General features: G+C 43.1%; 2 protein-coding genes across 2 annotated transcripts in view; one reads left to right on the top strand and one right to left on the bottom strand.

Moving 5' to 3' along the window:
* The window catches only part of mgat5 (alpha-1,6-mannosylglycoprotein 6-beta-N-acetylglucosaminyltransferase), a 65645-nt gene extending 63620 nt beyond the window's left edge, over positions 1 to 2025 (top strand). Inside the window, exon 17 of the mRNA XM_053866009.1 lies at positions 79 to 2025. Within this exon, the coding sequence (XP_053721984.1) occupies positions 79 to 277 (199 nt within the window). The 3' untranslated portion in view covers positions 278 to 2025. The remainder of the gene's footprint in view (positions 1 to 78) is intronic.
* LOC128759447 (transmembrane protein 163-like) lies at positions 1974 to 23793 on the bottom strand. The gene is made up of 8 exons (XM_053866393.1): positions 23543 to 23793; positions 22241 to 22360; positions 12278 to 12321; positions 12108 to 12199; positions 8649 to 8745; positions 4951 to 5062; positions 3154 to 3295; positions 1974 to 3087 (listed from the first exon to the last, which is right to left on the bottom strand). Exons 1-8 carry the CDS (start codon positions 23703 to 23705, stop codon positions 3027 to 3029), a joined length of 831 nt encoding a protein of 276 aa, XP_053722368.1. The 5' UTR covers positions 23706 to 23793; the 3' UTR covers positions 1974 to 3026.
* Positions 23794 to 24516: the final 723 nt, after the last annotated feature.

The following is a 24516-nucleotide window of genomic DNA, read 5'->3' as shown; positions in this document are numbered from 1 at the left end:
GATGGCGGTAGCCAACTTAAAGCGACCCAGCTGGCGGTTATTCTTGAGACACTTGGCTTGACTGCGTCTGTGTTTCAGGTTCGGTGTGGACTGTCAGACAGTGGAGTCGAGCGCTGACACAGTGGTCCCAGCCTACAGTGAGACCCGCCACCACTGCATCTTCCAGTCCGACCTGCTGCTGTTCAGCTGTGCTGGTGCGCACCAGACACTGAAGCGAGTCTGTCCCTGCCGTGACTACATGAAGGGCCAGGTGGCGCTCTGTAAAAACTGTCTATAGCAGCAGCACCAGGCACAAAGAGGGGGCAGGACTTGGGGGTGGAAGGCCAGAGATCCACAAGCGTTAAACTGAAGTCCCAAACTCCGAGCAGCACCAGGGTCACCACAGGCTGACGGTCCGTTCCTCGTATTTATTGCTTCGGCAGCAGCCGGATGTGGACTTGAATTCACAAGACCAATGGAGTCCCCTCCAGTGTCCAGTGTCAGTGACCCCTCTGCCCCCCACACCCCACCCAGCCCAACCATCAGTCCTGTTAATCCCCGTAGGTAGGTTTGCACTGGACTAACACACAGACGGCGGCTAGAGTTTGACACTGTAACCAGCTAGTTCCTCTCTGACCTGGAGGGAGGACACCTGATGTAGATATTTGGATTTTTATTTGGGGACTTCTCCATTGGTGGGAATTGGTGTCGCCATGACAACTGAATATCAGACAACCTTATAGACACCTATTTTCTCAAACTGTTTACATTGCACATCATGTTTAACAGTTTTATCTGAGTTTAAATTGAAGGCCAGTAGGCACACACACACACACACACACACACACAGCTCTACGTGTGGAGTCCCCACATTGCGGTCAGCCAAAGACTCCACGTGTGATGACCGTGACAACGTGTTTGTGTCATATCAGCTGTCAATCATATTCCCTCAATATGCCAACAAATCAAAGGTTGCTTTGTGTATTTAAGACGAAGGGCAACAGGAAACCGGTGTAGGGGAACGCACTACTGTTGCAGAAATGTTATTGTTACACTGTTTTTAAATGTCTTTTTTAATTTAATTTATACACAGATTCTTTATCACCGTGTTCATTCGGAGGGTTGGAAAGTCTTTATTTATATCAGAGGTGTCTTTTTTTTTTTTTGGAGATTCTATTTATGGTTATAATTTAAAAGAACAAATGCGCGACCAGCGGTTGGAGATCTGTGTGCTTTGGTTCAAAGGAAATCGAGATGGGGATGAGAGACTGTCTAGTTGTGTCAGTCCATGCACAGAACTCCATGTCATGTGTGAGACGATTATCTCTCTGAAGGTTTCACCTCTGAAAAAATATTAGTTGAATTTCATGCCACCAAGTCTCGACGCCTCTCTTCCTTCGCTCACGCCAGCCCAGACACAAGCAGACAAACGTGCCTTGTTTTAGTGTGAAAGGCAGCAGCTTTTGTTTCCTCTCTGTTTGCACGTGCTCAGATCAGTGCTCTGGAGTTATACTGAGTTCTTTATCTGCGGAACAAGACATGCCTTCTCATATTCTCCTCTTCCATCAGGTCAAAGGTCATAACACATCATTTATAAAACCTGGACCCCCCAACCAAATGGCTCTCACTTCTTGTCACTAGAGAGGAAGCCATAATTAAATTCCCACGTCCGGATTGATAAAAGGAGAACTTGTGGTCGGAGTGCCTCATGTGACCTTCATGGCGGCAGATAAAACGCTACAGAGAGAATTTGATCTCCGTCGTTTGTTTGATAGAGCGAGAAATTCCTTATGTTTCATTCATTGTGAATTTAAAAAAAGTACATCTGTTTTCTTACATCGAAAGCCTTACTTATTTCACATGTCGACATATTAGAAGCATGTTGTCCATCTGAGGATCAGCGGTTGCTGAAGTATGTTCTTTCAAATTGTGTCTGATGCACCAGCGCTACTCCCAGCGACCAATAACAACCGTGACATGTATTTGTGTTCACAGTCAGATTCAGAGGGATATAACTTTATTTTTAAATAAACATTTTTTCTGTGATTGCGGGTTACATTTTTTCATGTCATGTGACAGTGAGTATTTACAACGTATACACACACACACACACACAGTGATAAAATATGTTGATAGACTTGCCTCCAGTCTGTGCTAGCAAGGGAACATTTCAGGCCAGAATACAATTTCCAAAAACATCAAACCAAATGTAACATTGCTGATGCTGTGTTCTTGAAAACGTCGTACATTCGTCAACGATTTGAGTTTCTGTGAGAACATTCCCGGTGGGCGAGAATCAGCTGTTCGATTTAAGGCGTCAAAAGTCATTACGACAGCTTCAGCATCAATCACACCTGTTTATGAAAACCACTGTCACTTTTTTGGCATTTTTCTTGTCAAGTTAAAGTGACTTTACTCTCAAGAGTAGAGGGCAGGTAAACACTTTTTTGTGCTTCTCATATATCCATTTCTTCATATTTGCTCAAAAAGAAGGTGCCACATGTTTAAAAAGCTTATATTAAAATACATTTAAAACCCTACATTAGTCACAGTACCACAGGCAACAGCATAAGGGTAATATTGACCATCGAGAAGAGTCCGGTGGATGACGATAATCCCTGACAGATTTATTTCGGCATCTGTAAACAAAATCGATATTTTCGCCGCAGTGCTCACCACAAGCAGCCTGGTAATGTAAACGGTGCGTCACAAAAACAACAACACTCTGCTGCTACAAGGACCTCTGCGACCCGCTGAGGTCGCTGAGGATTATGGGAAAATAATCAGCAGTGAAGTTGTGATTTTGCTTAACTGAGGTATTTTACATCCACATGAGCTGCAGCTGAGGAGTTGGGACTCGCCGAGTTCTGTCTTTCTTTTCCTTCACAGGCTCCGCCCACACGCTCAGGTACCTTTGCCAACATTATATACACGGGTTCTTCAGGCTGCTATTGTCGAAGAAGAATGGTGAGAATGACTTGGTGGAGACATTCTCTCCTCTCTTCCACGCTGCTCACTCTGTCTACTTCATCCGTCCGATCCCGCTGTCACTCAAAGCGCTCATAGTTCCGGGTCTGTCGGACTCGAGGGATCATGTCCATCAGAAGCCTGGAAATGGACAGGAGACATGAAACTCCTCTGAAAGGTGCGGGACAAACATCTGCTGTTTCTTACTTGACGCCGTAGGCCAGGATTATCAGGCCAATGAGGACCCCTATAGTCCCGTCTAGGTACCACACCTTGGGCTCATGCTTGAACACCTCGGCACTGATGAGGATGGAGAAGCCCATGACCCCGCCCACCAGTGAGTTGAAGCCTGAAAAGCAGAAACGGTCTTCATTTGTCTGGTGAGTTGGACCTCATGGCGCAATATCTTCCCCACATTTTGTTTTTCCCCACCAGACCCACTTATGTTCAACGTTGCATACAGATCTGGATACAGACAGTTCCTCTCCATACTCTCTACAAAGCTTACGGATACGGGACAAATGGAGGAGTGCCGCCGGAAACCCTGGGGGGGGGGGCAGTGTTGCTGTTACTGTCTGATACATAGCTCTATTTAGACAGGAAGAAGACATAACAATGGTGGAAATTCACCGACTTCCAGTGACAATATATTTAACAGCTGTCACTGCCTGATGCAGTCCACCGGAAATTCCGGGACTGGAACCAGAAATAGCGCATGCTTTACCAACTGACGTTTACTGGTAAGTGCATGCGTTCATGGTTATATCGCGCACAGGCGATGAAGGTGATTCATTTTTTGTTTTTTACTTCTAGAGTCTAGATTAAGAAATTCTATGTTTTAAATGGTATTCTATTTATTTATTTATTTATTTTTAAAGCCAATAACATAAACTGACTCGAGTGCCGCACCACGGTAGACATAAACCCCGTTCAGGGGCAGATGAGCTCACTCCTGCGCCTTTTAAATCAATATGAAATAAATTCTATGAGAAATGTTTCCCACACACTCCACTATTGTATCGGAAGCAATGCACTGCGCAGGTCTAATGTACTAGAGGAGTTTGAAATGATGAATGATTCAACAATACTGGATAAAAAAAAATTAATAGCAGATAGAAACGTATAATCTCCAGGTTACAATGACAAATGTTGATTATTTTAATTAAAAAAAATAAATTCACATAATTGCGTGTTTACTGGTGTGCGCGTGCGCTCAAGAGTAGACCGGTTAGTCGGTAACTTCCCGCTCCAGCACCATCATTTCCGGCGGACCACATCAGACAGACGGACCAGATCGTACTTACGCACGCGTGTAAAAACATTTCCAGGTTTTACTGTTAAATATAGACTTTTAATAACTATTTTAAAAAAAACGCAAATTTACGCGGAATAACCAGTAAACACAATTCATAAACTTTGCGCATGCATGTTTCTAACATCCGTTCCAGTCCCGGAATTTCCAGTGGACCGCATCAGGCAGGCGGACCACATCAGGCAGTGACAACAGCCTCTCCGACCACCACCTTCTCCAATGCTGTCTCCGTATTCCTCTTTTGTGCAAGTCGCCATGTTGGTTTTGGAGTTTGTTGTTGTCATAAACTTTGGACTGTGGGCTGCTCCTCCTAGTGGCTATATTGGTGAGTGCATGGAAGCATGTGATGAGTTGCGGCCTAATCCTAACCCATAAGTGGACCTGAGGGTAACCGGACCCAGATCACCCTTCCAAATCACACTTGTCCTCTTCATGTCCATTACATAAATCAACCTCATGTTTGACTTACAACAGAGATGTTGTAAGTCACGTAGGTCGGGTCAAGTCAGTAAAGGCTGAATCACGATTGTAGTAAGCTGCACACACCCAACAGGGAGAGTCTCGGTGGTGCGATGGATTCCTAAAACAAGCGTGAGCTGCTGGTCTCCAAGAACTGTCACGTGACCGCCAACATTCATGACCTTGACCTTCGGTCAACATGCACGAGAGAAATCTGAGAGGTTCTAACTCACCATCTGTGATGAGCGCTCTGCTGGTGAGCACCTTTCCCAGCATGAACTTGATGACGGCCAGGATGATGCAGACCAGACCGCTGACGATGGACACGCTGAACAGGAAGTCGTCCTGTCAGAAGCAGGAATCAGATGACAGCGTGAATGACTAATGAAGCGGCGATCACGAATGCTTTTTTTCCTCTTCTCTCAAAGCCGGCTGTAGGACTTTGTGGCAGTGTGTGTGAACCTATTTATCCCGCCTTGTGGGGACCACTTGGAAAGACCCCACAGGGTTTTAAGCCTCTTTTTGAAGAGGAAGATTTCAAAATATTATTAAGTTTAAGTTTGGTTTAGAATCCTCGATTAACCATTTGTCTGGGCGGCTAGGTTTAGGGTGAGTGTGTGTGTGCGCGCGAGACAGAGAGAAAAACAATATCTTCAAAAATAAATACTCAAAAGAGCGATGAGGGAGCAGAATTAATATCGTACTTCGTGTGTGAAAAGCTTCTTTGGTGACTCATCAAAGTGCAGAAGAAGCTTGGCGGGTGACGGAGACCTGAGTCACCGCTTACCCCTGGGCTCTGGCAGCACACACAAGGTCAAATATCTGCAGTTATCCTGAGTGGCCTTGTGAGTAAAGATGCTTTGGTTTGTTCTCTTCAGTTGGAAAGAACTCAAGGCTGCACACAGCGCACAGTGTGGTGTTCCACGGGGCTCTGTGTACTGTAAACTGATTTGTCTTCTTCTGATTTAACAAAAAAAAAAAAAAAGAAATTATAGGAGATCCTGTATTTGCCTTGTTACACAAAATACATTCACAATTTAAATAGTGGTCAGTGCTGCAGCCTCACATCAAGTAAGGCGGTTCAAATGCTTTCCTCCCACAGTGCAATTAGGGACACAGTAGTGATGGGTAGATGTATCATGAAACAGTGTTGCAGGGTTGATGAAACAGTGTACTAATTTCCAGATGCCACTAGATGGCGTTCTTGGTTTAGAAATGATGTGAGGTTTTATTGATTTAGATTGTTCAAGTCCAAACATTTTACAGCAGACAGCGCCATCTGGTGGCCTCTGAAATTCAGGACCTCATGAAACCTCATAAACCCATCAGTGAAATGCCCAACAAAAGCAAAGCGTTAATGACGATCAACTCCACTTTCCATTTGATTTAAAGAGCAACATCGCTTAACACCGCTCAGACTGGTTGATAAAAATCAGATGATGGTGTTTCTGACTACCAATGCCTTGGTTTATGTGTCTGCAGGTAGGAAATCACAACAATTATCATAATTAAACATTTATATGCTAGGCAAGCAATTGGATGTGACATTTTACAAATCTCAACAAGGACATGTTGATGACATGTAGGGTTTCTTTTTTTTTTTTTTTTACGTACATGGTATTGATGAATGATGAAGATTACACGCCTGTGATATGAAGGCATTAAAAGCTTCCAAAACTATTCCTGACTGTTCTGTAATATGTGTTGGGCTCATGCAGCAGAGCTGATTTATGTTTTCTTCAAAAACATAAATCCTTCATTTCATAATTTATCAGATCATGTCAGGAGTTTCTGAAAGTTGGCAGGTTTTTAAATATTTATTTGTGTAAACGGCTTCCGCCAAATCAAAGAGCATGATTCTTCCATTAGACGGGCTAAATGTTGTTAACAGGGTTAACTGTTTAGTGGGAGGTCATGAGATCCGAGGCCAGAAAGAGGACCACTTAGTAAAAGCCTGAAGAAGCTAGAGTCACACAAAACAATGCTGCTGTAGCGGCTCAGTTGCGCGGCGATGACCTTTTAGCCGGAAATGAAATCTTTTAGTCCTGCTCATCAAAAACGTTTTTGCCTACTGCCAGAAAGGTCACATGGCAGCTCAGTCGGCTTGAGGTCACTATTCTTGCAGAACTTGGAAGCACCATCTCAAAAAAAAAAAAATCAATTTCAAATGAATGTGGTTCATCAAACAGCATTCATCTGAATGAGACAGAACTCTTTTCACTTGACACTGCGCATCTCTCTCTGCAGTGCTGTATCTCACAGAAGATATTTCAGGATGTGAGATCACACTTGACGCAATCGCACCTATAAAATTACCACCCGTTGAGAAGGACAAATTAAGAGCCGAGAGGAGGAAACAATTCTTCAATTCTCCACCCGTTGAATTTCTTTAACAGGGCTTGAATGAGCACTGCAGTAAGGTACATGCAATGATAAACAAACATAGTTAAATCACAGCGAGCCAAAGTGCCTCAACCTCCTCACTCAATCGCTTGCAGTGACTTTGAACCAACCCATCCTCACTCGTACATTATATTGATGTTGGGAAAGCGGACTTTTACGTCCTATTCTGATGAAAAAGGACTGGCTGGATGTCTCTCAGTTAAGTGCCAGTCATGTCAAGAAGGAGCCGCTCTGAAACAACCCTCTCTTCCCTCAGTAAAGTTCAACGGCACACCATGCAAATCCCGCCACATCACCAGGAGCAGGATCCCGCCTCAGGCAGTCTACACAAGTGCAGCTTTCCCACATGTGCATGTGAAGGACTGAAGCAAGACATGAGAAGGAAGGGGGATCTGAATGGTTTTTTTTAAATTGTGTACAAACACAACAAGGCCACAACCAAACATCATCTCCAACAGTCTGTCACCACATGTCCTGACCTTCTCAAATCCCACCCAGTTGCATTAACAAGGGCAGAGTCTGGAGGGAAACACGGCGCAGGATTGTCAAGTATCTTTAGGCTGCATCTATATGACTGTTTTGTTGTGTTTAAATACCATTACTTTCATCACTGAAGCCCTATTACATGACATTGCTTCAGCGCCGTACTTGCACCCGTGTAATGCCAGGTGGTTTAATGTGCTTTAGCTTTAACTGAAACATGTTATTTCTGTATTAAATACACCACTTAACTTAAATCATTAGTCTGAGTAAATGGAAAACTAACCACTGTACTAGTGATGGGTTGATGAGGTTTCATGAAACAGTGTCCTGGGAGCTTAACTTTTCACACAAGGTAGCTCTTAACGCTTCTCTTATATTCTATTATTCTTCAGTCTTCCTATTATAAAATCAGCACTGGTTTTTGACTGAACTGCAGGAACAGAAAGGAAATGTTTCCAGACGTCAGTTAAGCAGAAACTTATCTGAACCTCCAGGTCTTACGCGAGCTTCTTCATCTTCTTCTCAGGTGTGTGACAGTTCAAGTTCATACATCGCCCCCTACAGTACTGGCATGAAATTGCTTCTGCAAATTACACGCTTCCATGCCGACACTTTCATAAGAAACAATTTATGATCAATACTTCCATGAAAAACAATGGAAGATAAGAAAACATCAACTGTTTTATTGTCATTTCAAACTGGATGCTCCTCTCCCACTTCAAAATGAATGTGACGACAGCTTGGACAAAATTGTCTCAAGCAAAGAAAATCAGATTATAGAGCAGATTTGAGGCTGAAGAGCATCAGTTGGACTTGTCAGGCAGGACTTGTTTTTTCACGGGTCAGCTGACTGTAATGCACCAGTGGGGCACGCTGGGTGATGAGTGGAAGTGTGTCCAGCGTTAAGAGGACAGCATAATCTAGCCCATATGCTCGATGTTATAATCCTCTTCCCGCTTTTGGAACTAAAATCTGACCACTGCTGGCCTTTTCACCGGAATATGAGGTGACACTAACTGTGACACATGAGTTGATGAGCTCTTACCACTTCAGGGAGCAGCTTGGTGGCCAGGTCGTGGATGGCCTTACCCAGGATGCACATGGATGACAGGATGAAGATGACGCCCAGGATCATACAGGCTCTGTGGAGGAAGCCAAATCAACAATAAGAATAACAACCATGAGGCTCAGATTGCCACAGAAATCAACCCATAATTTGATTTAAGGCTGTCATTGATGATGGCCTCATCAGCAGTGGGAGTCGTTGCTCTGTCAATACGACACGAAACTAACAAATAACAAGTGAGCAGCTAAACCTGAAGAAAGAACCTGCAAACAGTCCAAATGAAAACGGAGAGAATTTTCACTGAGGGAACAACTGTGTTAGCAGCCGCGTAAGAGGAAGCTGAATTAGACCTGTGACCACCGATGTAGTAGTGTGCGGAAAATACGTTTCTAATTTTAATTAACATACAAATGAGTGGATTACAGAATAAAAAAGTTCCTACGGCAGCATGTGTCTGGATTTTTTATGACACCAATAATTACATCACATTTATTCAACAATAATGACATACATGTTCGTGACGGTTGGGATCATTCAACTTGAATGCAGCACCAGTGCTTCGCATTATTAACCTCCCACAAGCTACTTCTAACAGAACTGTGCGACCCAGTGTGGTAATGTAACGACTGTTGAACCTAATGGTGGGCATATGACGATATTAGATCTATGCAGCTGCAATGAACCTGTGTGCTTACGCCACAAGCACCGGTCGAGCAGAAAGTTGCAAACTAGTTTCAAAAATAAATATAAAATCGTGATAAAATCGAAATGATGATTTCGTGATACAAAAAAATCGTGCTATTACATTTCCACCCATAGTCGAAACTACAGTACATTTTTTTTTTATTTACATTTTTTCAATGTAAATCCATCCTTAACAGTGATGAAAACAAATGTTTCTTCAATGACAGGCAGCCAAGCAGCATCTGAATGCATTGTTAATGAAATCAGACTATACACAGCTGGAGTCTAACCAGCTGATCCTGAGTCAGTCCTGACCCTGTCGTGGTTACCCAAAACTCAAACTGTGTCCCAGGCCAAATGCTGTAACCACAGCAACTGAATCCCTGCAGACAGTCCCAGCAGCGCGGCAACATACACATGCAGCGGAGAGCTCCATTCACACTAACTAGCTCCCTGTAGTGTCCTTCATGCAGTGAACGTTGGAACAATGCCCCGTGCTGCCACGGCAACAACAAACTTCCACTGTCTGCAGATCTTCCTCTCTCACGCGCTTTCCAGAACACAGGATTAAACTACCTTTTTGACATCTTCCCATTGTTACCTAGGTAACACTGAGTCTGCCTCTGGGCACCTCCCACCGCAGCGTTCGGTCTTATCCAGAAATCTGAATCTTAATCTTCTATTTGTGTTTGTTTATGCTGCAGCCGACGGCCAAAGTCTGTCTGCGGAGAATGTTTATGAGTCTGCTCAAATGTTTTGGCAACATAACACGCGACTGTTTTGGTAGCAGTTTTGTCAAAGGTCTGTTCTTTTTCAGGCACCAACACTGAGGCTATTCAACACCCCAAAATGCTCACGTAACCTCGTCACACACACACCACTCTCAGACAGGAGCAGATAAGCTGTGAGGCACGCGTCCATGAGCGGTCCCAGTGGGCCGAGACTGTCTGGGCTGAAGAGACCAGGTGTCTGACATACTCCCGCACACACAGACAACTACACGCGCAGACAGCCAACTGAACAACAACTGAATGTGTGGACAATGTTTTTTTCTTTTTTTTCCCAGAGTTTAATTTTAAGGACTCTCCAGGCTATATTCACAATTGAAGAAACGTGGCACAAACAAATCTGTCAACAGAAGAGGGCAAAGTGAAGCTCAAGGGACTTTTGGGCACTAACAGTCCGACACATAAAGTCAATGAGACTTCTTCTGATGGGAAAATGTAATTTAAAAATCCTGTACATTTTCTTAAAACTGATTGTAATATTAATCCCATTTTTATTACACCAAGATTAATAGATTTGGATAAGGAAAATAATCAATTTTTATTTTTTGGTATTTGTTTTTTTTTTTGGTATTTTTATTTCCTGTAAATGTTTCGATCTAAATTAAAGAAAACAACGCTGTCAGCCCAGAAACTAGTCATGGAACACCATCAGAAAAAGGATGGACACATTTTATCACCTGTTTTGATTTAGTATCTAAATGTATTTATTTGTTGTGTGTGTGTTCTTTGTACTTGAAATACTTGCATAGTTTGTTAAAATCATTGCAGCTTTTTGAGCTTTTCTTTAGGCTAAAAATTGACACTAGTTTTTTACTAGCTAATTTGCAAAGGTCCTTATTTCCCATCAAGTTGTTTCAGAACCATAAATGATGGCATGTTGATTTTATTTTTCAAATCTGCCAAAAAATGAGGCATTTTTTGGACGCAACCATCAATAGAACTGGAGGGACTGGTTTGTGTATATAATCATTTTACTTTTACACTTAACTTTTGTCATTACAGGATGGATTTTTTTCTGCCTTTTAGGTTTTTGTTCATTTAACATATTATATTATTATTATAAATATTCCTTCATATTATATCAAAGTTCTCTTCATTCATGGTTGTCCTAACGCCTCTCACCATGTCTTTTTTCTAACCAAGGACGAGTCTGGGACTGGGATGCGCATCCTGACTAGCTTCCTGGACAACCTCATCTCATCTCATAGGTGACTAAGCTCTGATCCTATCTCTCAGGGAGAACTTAGCCAGCCCTTCGGTGAGAACGGATCGCTCATCAACTTGTGACCATCGGTGAGACTTGGATTAATGGACCTGTAAATCAAATGATTTGCTGTTTGGCTGTTTCTCTACCGCAACACCGTCATCAAGACTGAAACTGTATCCATCTCACACTCCATCTGGTGAACAAGACCCTCGGCCTCTTTACCAGGAAATTCCACAAAGCCAAGATGCAACATCGTTTTTTTTAAAGGTCCATATTTCCTATTAAGCTGTTCCAGAACAATAAATGATCGCAACTTTCAATGTTGTTTGTAAAAATGTGGCACAAAATCTGGCATTGACTGAGTTTCATTGAACCCTCACATTAGTGATGGGTAGATGAAGTACCATGAAACTGTATTGCAGTGTTGATGAAACAGTGTCCTGATTTTCAGAGGCCACGACTAGATGGCACTCTGGGCTTAGAAATAGTGTGAGGTCTCATTGAATGAGTTGTTCAAGTCCGAACATTTTACAGCAGACAGTGCCATCTGGTGGCCTCTGAAAATCAGGACAGTGTTTCATGAAACCTCATCGATCACTAGTGCGTTATAAAACCTACCCATCGCTACCTCACATCATTTTGCCACCTACCGAGCTCTGAAAACAAGGTCTTGTGGAACCTCGCCTGCCCATCCCAACTGCAAACCCCCTGCACCCTAGGGAGAAGACTTCCTTAACAGTGTTCCACACTGGTACTTACATGTACTCCCGTTTTGCTGAGTGGACAGCTGCAGCGTTGCTGTACCGCCACAGCACGATCGCAGAAGAGAAGACATCCAGTAGCGCATCAAACTGCACAAAGATGAACTCAAACAAGTCAGACACTTGCGGCCCTCAATGTCGTTATTGATAAATAGCTGGAGGACTCACCGCAAACCCGAAGGCAGAAGCACTGTGGCGCATGAAGGAGACAGCTGGAAGAGAAAGAAATGACTTTCATTAGGCTTCTGATGTTCGATCTCATGGCATGCTGTCAGTCTGAAGACACTTCATTGTGTTTGAATAGGACAACTTTAGAGGACTCAGATCTGTGCACACTGATGGACTGATGGACAAATATGACCAGAGTCTTGTTTTCTTAAAGTTGCACCAAGGAACTGGACAGTCTAGACTCCAGTCTCTGAGTCAGAGATGAAAACAAACAGTAGATCTAAACTGCAGTTGACCGTGTACACCTGCAAAGGGAGGAAACCAGTGAGAAAAAAGAAGAGCAGGGAGAGGAGGAAGCTGCGGCAAGATAAAGAGGAGAGATCCTCCTGCTCCTCCCTGGTTTATTTTTAGAGGCAGCCACAGGGGTCCAGCAGCAGCAGCGGTAGCAGCAGCAGCAGCCTCAGCCATGCATACACAAGCACCAGTCACTTTCATGTTGCTGTTTCTTGCACACGCTCTCCGCCCTACTCCATAACGCTGCCTCTTCTGAGACCCTCACACCGCAGTGTCACTCGTAGACGGAAACAAATGTGGAGCACTTTGAACAAACACGAACGAGTGCTGAATACAAATGAAGAGGGAAGTTTTTCATGGAGCTGCAGTGTCGACACTCTGCCGACGTTTTTATGAGCTACATGAGCTCTGCAGGACTATCTTGTTATCAACTAAAGCTCATGACACAGGAGATTCATGTCAAGACTATTACTGTTGCAAGAGCTACATGGACACTTCAGCCGTGTACCTCATGTGTCAACCACACCTGAGGCCAAACCAGCCCACAGCGATCAAAAACCCAACAAGCCATCTAAAATCACAGGAGAACATGAGCGTAACATGTCAAATGTTTAAAAATGTTGTTTTTTTGTGAGACACCTTTACTGTGAGTGTTTAGTTCAATTCGAGCTGTTTTTCTCTTTTTTTCATGACAAAATAAACTGAACCTGAAGGCTTCAGTGGCTCCTGAAGTAAACAAGAGTGACCTGTAAGTCAGTAAGCTGCACACCAGGTTAACACAGGGTTCGTTGTTGCTAAAATTGTCTTCCATTGAAACAGTATTATGGTTCTCTAACAAAACCTTCCAGACCTTCACCTATCTGCCGTGACGGTTAGTGGTCGAGATAATGGCACAGCAGATAAAGTTAAAAACACCCAAACTTTGACCATCTTGTTTGCAGGGAGAGTTGGGGCAGCGCCTCAGCATAGATCTACAACTTATAGAATAAGACAAAGACTGTCCGTATGATCTCCTTAGTTTGGCAGATTGTCAACATGTTCCAATCGTTTCACAACATTATATCGTCATATCGCCCACCCCTCATTTTTGTTGATGACAGTAGTGATTCAGTCTTCTGTTGTACTGTAGAATTTCACTGACAGTCTAAGTGGACTGAGTTCATAACTTATTTTCTTGCATATTTGTAAGTTTTCAGCATGACCTGATTTTTACCCATAAAATGGCTCTCATTAACAAATATTACAACACATCACTAGGCTTACTGTATCATAATGCATCGCATCACCGCTCCTGTATCGGGATACGTATCGTATCATGATATACCGGCCAATACACGGCCCTTGACCAGTGTGAACATAACAATTACATTCACACCGTGGGGAGAACTGAACACTATTAAAGGACCTATTTATTCAAGGGATGACAATTAAACTCTCTGCTTAAAGAAAAACATTTCAGTACTCAACAACGGACACTGACAAAAACATTTATCCCCCCATAACATTTACACTTTGATGTGCACATTATGGGCAGTTTGATCCATTTGTGGTGCATTTTGATAATTTTCTAATTTATGGCATGTACATGCCCATGATGCTGTTGTGAAGCTTTACATTGGAGAATGGCTCATATTTTGGGTTATAAAGGAAGTTGCTTGTTAAATGAACCTGCACTCCTTTTTTAAATACTTTAACTAAGAGCTTTGTATGTTTATTTGTTAGTGATTTGACTTTCATTTCATTTGTATTTTCTTATACAGAGCTGCTCTGACACAGCGATTTAATGAACTTGTTTAATTAAAATTTGAAATTGAAGAAAAAACCAAAAAAACAAGTGACCTAGGTCAGCGTTTTTCAAATAGTGTGCGGTAAGATACTGTCAGGTATGATGACATTAAATCATGATCACTTAGAACGTGTTGATGATCTACCAATGTGAGATTACATGCATTCAGTCACACTCTTTCTATACACTACAGATCTATGCTGAAGTGTTGACCCCTCAATACTCGCTGTGCTGTGCTCCTCCCGCACACACACAGGGCGAAGAGGCCAGTCAAATGCGCAACTTCAAGTTGTTTTTAATGCTGACGCGCCTCTAACTTGACCACACACCTTCACGACAGATCAATGAAGTGCTCATTGGTGGAGACTGTCTGCACCGCAGTGAGCAGAGCTAATGTGACATCTCACTTCAACACTTTGACACTCGTAGAGTGACACTAAAAAGTTGGCAAAAAACAAAATGCAGAACCACACAAATTTGATGCAAAATGTGAAGAGGCTGCAAGCTAGGACTGTTTTCCCTTTAGAAGTAACTCTGAAAGTGATAAAACATAGATGGCAGGGAAGGAGATCCGACCAGCTCCATCTCCAGTAAAGGCTAGAGTTTGCAGTCATTTTGGGCTATAATGAATATCCGGAGAAACCAAGCTGGACACGACACAGTGTGCAAGCATTACAAAACTTGGTTATCAGCCTAGTAAAGGCGAAAACAGGCGAGCTATCAGACACCCGCCCACCTAGTGAGTCCCGTACTGGTGTGTTGTTCAATGACTCCTGTTCCCCAGCACCAGTTTCTTGCTGCTGAGGCCATCGAGGATTTCCGCTTCTCATCTGACGGAGTGGCGATTAGCCCCAGGGGATGGGAAACTGACTGTGGTAGACTTTAGAGACTAATGGTATGTTCACCCGTTATTTAACTGCACTTGTGGAGAGATACTGTCAGAGACTGCGTGTGATACATGTGCATACGTTTGTGCTTCACAGAGGAATGCTCCTGCTTTCAATGAGTGATGAGACAGCCAACAGAAGCTGACAGCTGCTGGAGTCGAGAGCTGCTTTCGTTGACACAACCAGTGAGCTAGCCGGGAAAAGGCGGCCCTAATGACTTGAAATTGTGTATTTTGGAGACTGCTTCTTCCTCTCCTAAACCCCTCAGAAGAAACAAGGTGAGGGATCGCCATTTAGCATACCTGCCTCACACTGGCCAACGCTCGTCTCCAACCTCCTTCATTAGGAAAAGTGGGGGGTGAGGGGGCACTGCGTAAACCAACACAGCAGCTCTGGAGTCATCTCAGCAGAGCCCAGCGCTGGCTAATTGGCTCCCCTGAAATTTGGTTGGATGTCAGCAGGGACCTAGATCCAACACATACACACACATCAGCAAGTGAGGTCTTTCGTCTTCATTCCCTCCTCCCTCTCTCCCCGCCTGCTTGTCACATCTGACAGGAGACGCAGCTGAAAGGAAGATAAAACACTGGCCCGGCTCTTTACTGGAGGCTGCATTATGCATATCAGCCAACACTTCCCTGTCAACTCCGTTGTGGTTGCTGGAAGGATGGTGGCCGTGCCTGACACTCTCACTGGCCAGGTGAGGAGCAAGAAGAGAAGCGGAGGGGGGAGAGTCACAGGACACTGACCAAGATTTGGGAATCTGTTCTGGAGGATACATCAGCTTCAAAGGCACTCGCATCACATGCGTCTTATCTATCAAGCTCATACTCTATTGTCCGTGGATATGAAGTCAGTTCCATGCAGAGAGTAGCCCGACGAAGGCAATAGCTTGATAAAGCCACCAAGACCTATTGCCTCATGTTCTCCCTAGTTAACATGCAGTTCAGTGGGTGACGAGGGGTGACGCTCTGAGCTCTTCGGTCCTTCCATTTCCTATGACTGTAGAGGGAGAGCAATGGAAGCTGACGGAAAGCAAGGAGCCGTTCAGTTATATTGATGGACTTTGGAGGTCCAGAATCAGCCGTCGCCATCATGGAGCTGTCATCATCGTCAACATGCTTCCTTCGGCAGTTTCTGAATAACATTAAATAAATAACTTAAATAACTCTGTTGTCTTTGCATTACAAGAATGACAGATGTGGAGTATCTAAAACACAGGGTCACGCTGCCCTGTGACTAGCTTAGCAACCATGCTAACGGTCGGTAACGTGGTGGTAATGTCGTGGCCTTAAACCAACAAATCACGTCTTCTGATCTTCTCGTAAGAACAAACGATAAAAACGACCTGAGTGAAGGAAGTTGAAGACAAATCTGGAGATTTTTGTGGCAATATCAGGTTTGTCATGCGATCACAGCAGACATCGGCTAAGGCAGAGGACCACACATACTGCATCAGGTTACACACACCACTTGTCCATTGTATAGAAGATTATTTGACATCACTGGAGTGTGATTCGGTGATTAGTCTAGGAGCTTGGTTCCTTCTGCAGCGTAGCTGAAGCTCACGCAGCTGCACATCAGCCACTCCAGTCATAGTCCACTGACTCGGCTACATGCCAACTGAGTCCAGCTATAAACTGCGTTATCCACTTTGTGGAGTCAACTAAGAGATAATCCTCTACAGTTGTCAGACTAAGATGTTTACAGACGTTTTAAAGAACTTAACCGGACTAACGCAATAATTCAGTTTTGTACCCCGCCATGAAAACACGCTAACAGTTTGCCAGGCTACATAACTGCAGCCGTAGCCAGTGCTCCTATGTGCTCTCAGGACAAAGCTGCCAGTTTGAGGCAGTTTGATGTTCGGCTGTGTGTTTTGGATCACTTCTGCATAAAAGCAGTGTTCAAGCAAGGAGGGCAAATGCCAGACGCCAAGTCAGACAACCAGTGATGCACTTGGTCAACATAGTCTGTGTATCCTCCCGAGTCCTCAGTGCATCTGTGGACAAAGGTGTGGATAAATACTGTGAACTAGACTCAAGTGTGGAGAACTCTGTTAGTGACCTGCTTTTCCACTCATCAACATATTCATGGTGCATTTGCCTAACAGCAGCAGCCCTAGTTGAAAAACATAAAAAAAAACGTAATTTCATGAAACTCTCATATCATGTAATTACGTGATATTTCCATATTATGTAATAACGTGATCGTGCAGCATCATGTAAAAACGAGATGCATCAGTTTCATGTAAAAAGGTGATAGTTCAGTATTACGTTTTTACATGATAAATCGAGCCGGAAACACTCTGTGAACACTTCCGGTTGGTCCTTTGAGTAGGAGACGTGGAGACGAGGGCCGCGACACACTGGTATGATGACTGTGTTTTAGCTGTCCATAACTTTTTCTGTTCACTTGCATTCGGTATACAGGACGCACTGCAGGGAAAATAAACATTTAATCATGAAGGCTCATTATGTATTTGTAGCCCACTTGGTCATTTTGATAGTCGACTAATAATATAGCTAATATAGATACATACAAGCATGTGTTGCCTTCATTAGAAGGCTTTTAATTTTTTGCGGCTCCAGACATATTTGTTTTCTGTTGGGTTTTTTTTGGTCTGATATGGCTCTTGCAACATTTTGGGTTGCCAACCACTGGGAAAGTGCGATCGGAAATGCAGAAGAGTGCACACATGCCAGCACTGCAGAGCACAAGTGAAAGGCATCTTTGAGTCTCTTAAACTACAGTACTTGAGGCTGATCAAAAGCAAGGTACAAGAAGAGCAGCGAGGGATGGTGAACCTGGAGCTTAAGGAATGGAGTTGAAGCAGGTATGATGGGTGGGAGCACATAATTTGCCCCCACCTGTCACGTGTTTTTCAGTCTTTTAATTGGGCTATTTGCAGGAACAAATTGCAGACAATGTATTTGTTTACAGATGTCTTCAGAAAGGGGTGGGCAATACGAAAAAAACTAATGATTTATTTATTTATTTGAAATAACTGTTTGGATTTTATCACAATCTCTTTTACATGATTGCATTCTAGTTTTGGGAATTTCCAGACACATCTTCAATGCTCTTTGCCTCAACATGCTTCATAACTACGATTCTTTCTCGAGGCACATTTTGGAGCACATTTATTTGGCACCCCATGTAGTTTGCGCACAGCACAGTGAGGGATGTAGGAGTAGCGTGTATAGAAAGAATGTGAGCGAATCCATCTGATATCCTCAGGTTGGTAGATCATCAACACATTCTAATTGAGTGAATGTCATCATGTCGTCCACCTCTATCTGTCACGGCACAAACTTGTTCCGCAGCACATCTGTGGAAGCCACTGCATTAAACCCCTCTGCTGGTCAGGCTTACGCTGGAATTGATTGGTGTTTTCAGGGCAGCATCTGGCTGAACAGGATCACAAGGCATGATGCATTTGTACATACACACATCCTATGTGTCGCAGGAAGTACTTTAACTTTCCTGTTGTCCTCTTCATTCAACCCCTAATATAAGCAGTTTAATTTCATTTAAAACACCAAACAACATTTGAAGCATCACTCAACAATGAAAATGGAAGCAAATTGCAGAGACAAACTCTATAGTGTATTTTAATCATCAGGTGGCATTTTGAAAGTCAGACATGGCCGTCAGAAATCTTGGGAGGGGTTGAGCCTGTTCCACATTCAAACACCTCATTCCATAGTTCAACACAAAAGAAGGAATAGCATTGCAATAGCCTCTGTTAAAAGGGGCTGAAAATAATTATTGGCAATTATTGGAATCAGAAGATGAGCTCTTACTGAATTTATTGTGTTTCTGTCATTAAACTAGGGTCACTGCAGAAAGTTCCTCTCAGGCAGCAGATATTTGGGTGGATGAATTGGATCTATTTCTGAACAGGAAACAGTTTTCTCCAACACAAAAATGTATGTTTTCTAGGTGGTCATGGACTCTGAACACTCTCTTCTCATTATGACTGCTCATTAAAAACGAAAAATATGAAAACTTTGCAAGGTGGGGAGGTGGTGCCCCATGTCAACCACCCAGCACTGACATTCGGGTATGTTTAACGGGTAGTGGTCGCAGGATATGAACACATTAGTGCCTCAAGGGCAATAGATGGTCTTTTGAGTGGAGTTATGATGATCATTGATTATTGTAGTATAGTATTGTAATACTCCAGAATGCATATGGAAGGTCTTGGTCTTGTCTTACAACTTACATTTGGTGGCTTTCAATAAGCACTCTTGCTTATTTTCCTGCAGCCACAGTACATGGCGTGAATCATTTTGGAAAAAAAATGATGACATTCTACTGCAGGCGAGTCTGTGGCGACAGACAGAAACACATTTTTTTTTCACTTTGAGGAAAAGAGTGTTTGAGTTTTGGTCTCAAACTTGGTCTCCCCTCCTCTAAGTCTTTGGTATGTTCTGGACTATCTTGACTCCATCTCTGGTCGGATGGTCTTGGCTACCACACTACTTGGTGAGGGTCAGAACTTTCCGAAATTATTCACTTCAGGCTACGCGTGCCCATTTTGTACTGAAAATGGGACGCCCTACTTTTAGGGGAACCTAAGTTGATAACAAGACAATCAAATGAGAAAACTTGCCACAGCTCTGTCCCAGAATCCAAAGAAAACTCACAAGTCAGGCGTCACGGTACACATAATCGGACCTGCCCATTTCAGCACAAGGCCTTTGAGTACCTGGAACTAGGCACGGACGATAAACCGAACAATTACTGTTACCAAAATAAAAGTCTTTTTCGTCTGTTCTTTCATCCGGTAGCCAATATGCACTCCCTGTTAAGATGTTGTAAAGCATGCATGGTCACGTGAGTCCACCCATCCAGTCATTGGGTGAGAGGCCACCCTGTACCATTCACACACACATGCACACCTCGAGTCCAATTAACCGGTTCTTTGGGATGTGGAAGGAAACCACAGAACCACTGGCACACATGGGGGAATGTGCAAACTCCATGCAGAAAGGTGGTCCGACCCGGTCATCGAAAGCAAACCAATATCACTAATATGTCAATGACACCCAGCCCTACACTTTAACGTGCGTTCCCAAAGCAGAAGCAGACCTCAAGCAGAATGGCAACCACAACAAATCAACTATTCAAGATGGGAGACCGCTCGACGCGTGCAGTGAGTAATATGTGTTCACCGAGGCATACGGTCCAACGATGTTGACATTTGAAGCAAATGTTTTATGAAGGTAAAAATCCTGAGATTTGGAGTTGCTCATCCTCATACCTGTCAATACCTGTCAATAGTGATGGGTAGATGAGGTTTCATGACACAGTGTCCTGATTTTCACTGCCCACGAGATGGCGCACTTGGTTTAGAAATGATGAGAGGTTTCATTGAATTGAATGAATTGAAGTCCAAAGATTTTACAGCAGACAGCGCCATCTGGTGGCCTCTGAAAATCAGGACACTGTGTCATGACACCTCATCTATGCCAATACCACGTTAGTGGAAGTGAAATGGAAACTACTACATATCTGTTTTTAACCACTTGAAGTAGAAGATTCACAAGCGCCACATGTATTCACACCTGCGCAATACAAGCAGACAACTGCACTGACAGCTCTGACGGTGTTTGAAGAAGAAAACATGCGTTGGTTTCGATGTGATCTTCCTAGAATGTAAGGAGCTCTAGCACCTCTGAGGTGCGATTAGTTACAGGAACACGTGAAAGCACCCATCTATAATGCAGCTCAAACAACAGCTGCCCCCAACTTCACACACACACACACACACATAAGAGAAGACGTGGGTCATGTGATTATGTGGTAATAAGTGGTGTAGGGGGGTCAGCCAGTCCAGGGAGAACCACAGCAGCTGCTAACTTATTAGCCGCAACCAGCCGATGGCTGCTCCGGCTTTAAAATAAGTAACTAATGCTTCCCACATTTCCTTCCTAAAACAGTCAGTATAGGCAGCTGTCACTGTCACCTATTGCTCAGTGATATCCGCGTTGTGTGTTGATTCTTCTCTGGCAATGAAGTCTACTCAACTGTTTTGCTTTGGTGTGTCACGATCTAGGATGTGACGGTCTGCTGCCGTTGTGTGAGCAGAACAAACATGTGCACAGATGTTCAGTGGCCCTGAAGAGCCAGCTCGCATGGCCCGATGGCCTCCTCTTCCTCATGTGCAAAGGTGGCAAGTTGAAACCATTCTGACTCGAAGAAACCAAACAAGGTTGCTCAAACAGTCCCATGTGGTGAAGACAAACAAAGTTTGTTCCTGAATGTCCTTGTTTTTGAAAAGGCAGACGCCTTTTTATGACATCACTGCCGTCATGCAGTTCACATGATCTGAGGAGGCGCTCTGACGGTGACCAGTGCGGACCTGCCAAACCACTCTGGGACAGGAAGTGAGCTGCAGTGGCCAAATTTGGCTTTGAATTCATCATCTCCTCTGAGTTCCATTATTCCAACCCAATCTATAACAGACTCTCATTGAATTCCAATTCCTCATTTCATTCTCACTCTCAACATCAATTAATTATTCAATGTAATTTCTCCAGGGGGCCATGAGAGAGGGAGAAAGTGAGAAAGAGAGAAAGAGAGAGAGAGACAGAATGAGAGTGATCACTGTGGCTACTTCTCGTTACTCCTGCTGATGGTTTGAAAGTCAGACTGTTACATTTATGAGCAAGAGTAAGAAGGTGGCAACAAATAAGAGCCCGTCACAAGTCTGCAGACATGCATCCTCGAGATATCACATGAGCTTCATTGGAAGTTTCAGTTAGCAGGTTCAGTCAGGATCGACTCAAGCAAGACTGAAACCCGTCATGTAGTTTGTAATGCAAGCATTTATTCTGAATCATCAACAACAAAATATGAACTTCATGTGTTGTCCCATGTGCTCTCTTAACAGAGATGTTCTAAACAAACCCTGGTGTTATGAGACATTGCTTCAGCAGAGAAAGTGTTCATGCTTGCTCGTGAACTGATGGGCTCTGGGTTACTTACTGAAGGCAACAATAGCCAGGATGATGGTGACGGCGATGGAGGCCCAGGACACCCACAAGGCCTTCTTGCGGTAACTCTGCGCTTCATGTGGCTTCAGGCGCATGCTGCTTTCCAGAAGACCTGCAGACAAGGAAGCAGGGGAAGGTGACGACGAACTAGTCACAGACTACCATAACGACTAATCATTATAAAAAAGATTTAATCATTTGAGTGTAATAGTTTTTTAATTAAATCATAAATAATCTTGTCCTTCCATGTCAATACCACAATACAACTAGAAAAGTAGGATGTGTGAGAGACTGTTCAAGTCAGGACTTTGCCTGGAATGTTGGTCATGTGTCATGAATGAGACGCATCAGCCTCGCCTGGCATCCAACTGCTTCATGATCATTTGGGATTTGTATGTGATTCCAGGTGACTGACACAAGTAGGAGAGCATGGCTTCCAAATAAATGTGGATGTCCAGCAAGATGTGTCAGTAATCTTATGTTCACTTGAGATCGTTCACGCTATCAACTTAAATCTGGAGGATTCAATTTTTAAATATTGTTGAAATATAATGTATATATGGACGAAGAAAACGCTATTTTGACATTGCTCCGACTTGTGCCTCTCATTTTGACATCCGAGTCCTGCACACCAAGTAAGAACGGATGGATAGTGAGTTCAGCAGCAGAAATCTAGGTTAACAGAGTGATGATGATATGCAAACCTCCACAAAGCCTCAGCACAGAGCAGTTGCTAACTAGAGGTAACTGTTTCACAACTCTACAGGAAGCACATTTTTCTTCTAACGCTGAGGGTAATTTCAAGAAAAGTGCTCGATATTTCAGATTTCGTTTGTGATCTCTGTACAAATGTTCATGTGACAGAACTACTGAAGCAAGAATTAAAAGTAATGCTTTTTTCTGAGTCAATGATTATTACTATTATTATTATTTAATCCTACCAACACATTTTGTCACATCTAGTTCCATATATTACAATTATATTTATCAATACTCAAGCCTTTAATATATAAAAGTATTATATTTGGCAATGTTTTTCGCTTAAAACGTGCAAAATGTTTTGACAAATGGAAATAATGATTTATTTCCATTTATTAAAACATTTTGCATTGCAAATTGCAATGATAAATACATATGTGACGACACGAATTTCCCATAAATAAATAACGAGAAGCCTTTTATCGGTGTCATGGACTTAAAATAGTTGAAGAGCAACTTCTCCGCGAACACATGGATGTTTTTGGCGCCAGCGTCAGCGGCACTTGACGCGAACTTTATTCATGTATTTGCCCACCTCCGTCCTCGATGCTGTCAGTGATCTTCATCTCCTGGTCCATCTTCAGAACCTCTCCCTGGCTGTTGGTGCTGGCTTGGGGCTGCTGCTCCAGCTTCGGGTCCGCCTGCTCGCACCGTCCGTTCACCACCGGTTCCGTTGCCGGCTGCGCGGAGTCCGTCATGTTGTCGGTGGTTCGCGGCTCTCCAAAAATGTCACACGCCGGCGAGACTTCGTAACACAGTGAGAGGCTCACAGCTCGAGGGGAGGGAGTCTCTCGACCAGGATGCAGGTCCACTATCGCCAAACTAGAGATTTTAAGATAACGCGACACCGGAAGTTGGTGGAACTGACCTCAAATTCCATAAACTTGAAATCGTTCAAGTTAATTGAATAATAAAATTGGCCACGGCAGCTCATAGGATTTATGGTGTAACATACATAATGCTTATGCCGTATTCATCAAATGCTCCTGTTGAATAATAATAACAATTTGGTTTTTTTTATCTGAATTGGGAGTAAAAACGATTGCAACAACACTTTAATAGATATTCGGTTGTTATATTACAGAGTATTTTCAAGTGAAGACAGGCAGGGCACCTCCCATGTATTAAAGATTGGCAATATTGCACGAAAAACTAGGTCAACTGCACATATTTTAAATGGATTTTTAAAAGATGATTATATTACTAGACTTTTCGCATATTTCACGTTACTGATTCATTTGTTTTGTGTCCCATTTACAAACTGCCATAGACATTTGAAATGGTTTTCATCACTAACTGAGCAAGGACAATAATTTCAAGTGCTTTGGTTTGCCTCAGAGGCTCGTACATTTAAAACCGTCTGAGATCCCTTTCTACAAAGCAGTATCGCAATTTAACGTGAAATTGCTTGATTGTATTGTTGAATTATGTGCCTTATATATTGTATATAAGGCAAATATATATACATTATTATTATTATTATTATTATTATTATTATTATTATTATTA

This window comes from Synchiropus splendidus, chromosome 1, assembly GCF_027744825.2.
Source record: "Synchiropus splendidus isolate RoL2022-P1 chromosome 1, RoL_Sspl_1.0, whole genome shotgun sequence".
NCBI classification, from domain to species: Eukaryota; Metazoa; Chordata; class Actinopteri; order Syngnathiformes; family Callionymidae; genus Synchiropus; species Synchiropus splendidus.
This window is presented reverse-complemented; position numbering and strand designations above follow the sequence as displayed.

Bases quoted from the DNA above. Each gene is read 5' to 3' on its own strand.
- LOC128759447 (XM_053866393.1), bottom strand. From the start codon at position 23,705: ATGACGGACTCCGCGCAGCCGGCAACGGAACCGGTGGTGAACGGACGG. The intron at 22,361-23,542 runs GTGGGCAAATAC...CCTTGTCTGCAG, and splicing joins TGACAGCATCGAGGACGGAG to GTCTTCTGGAAAGCAGCATG. The intron at 12,200-12,277 runs GTGAGTCCTCCA...ATCTTTGTGCAG, and splicing joins CTTCTGCCTTCGGGTTTGCG to TTTGATGCGCTACTGGATGT.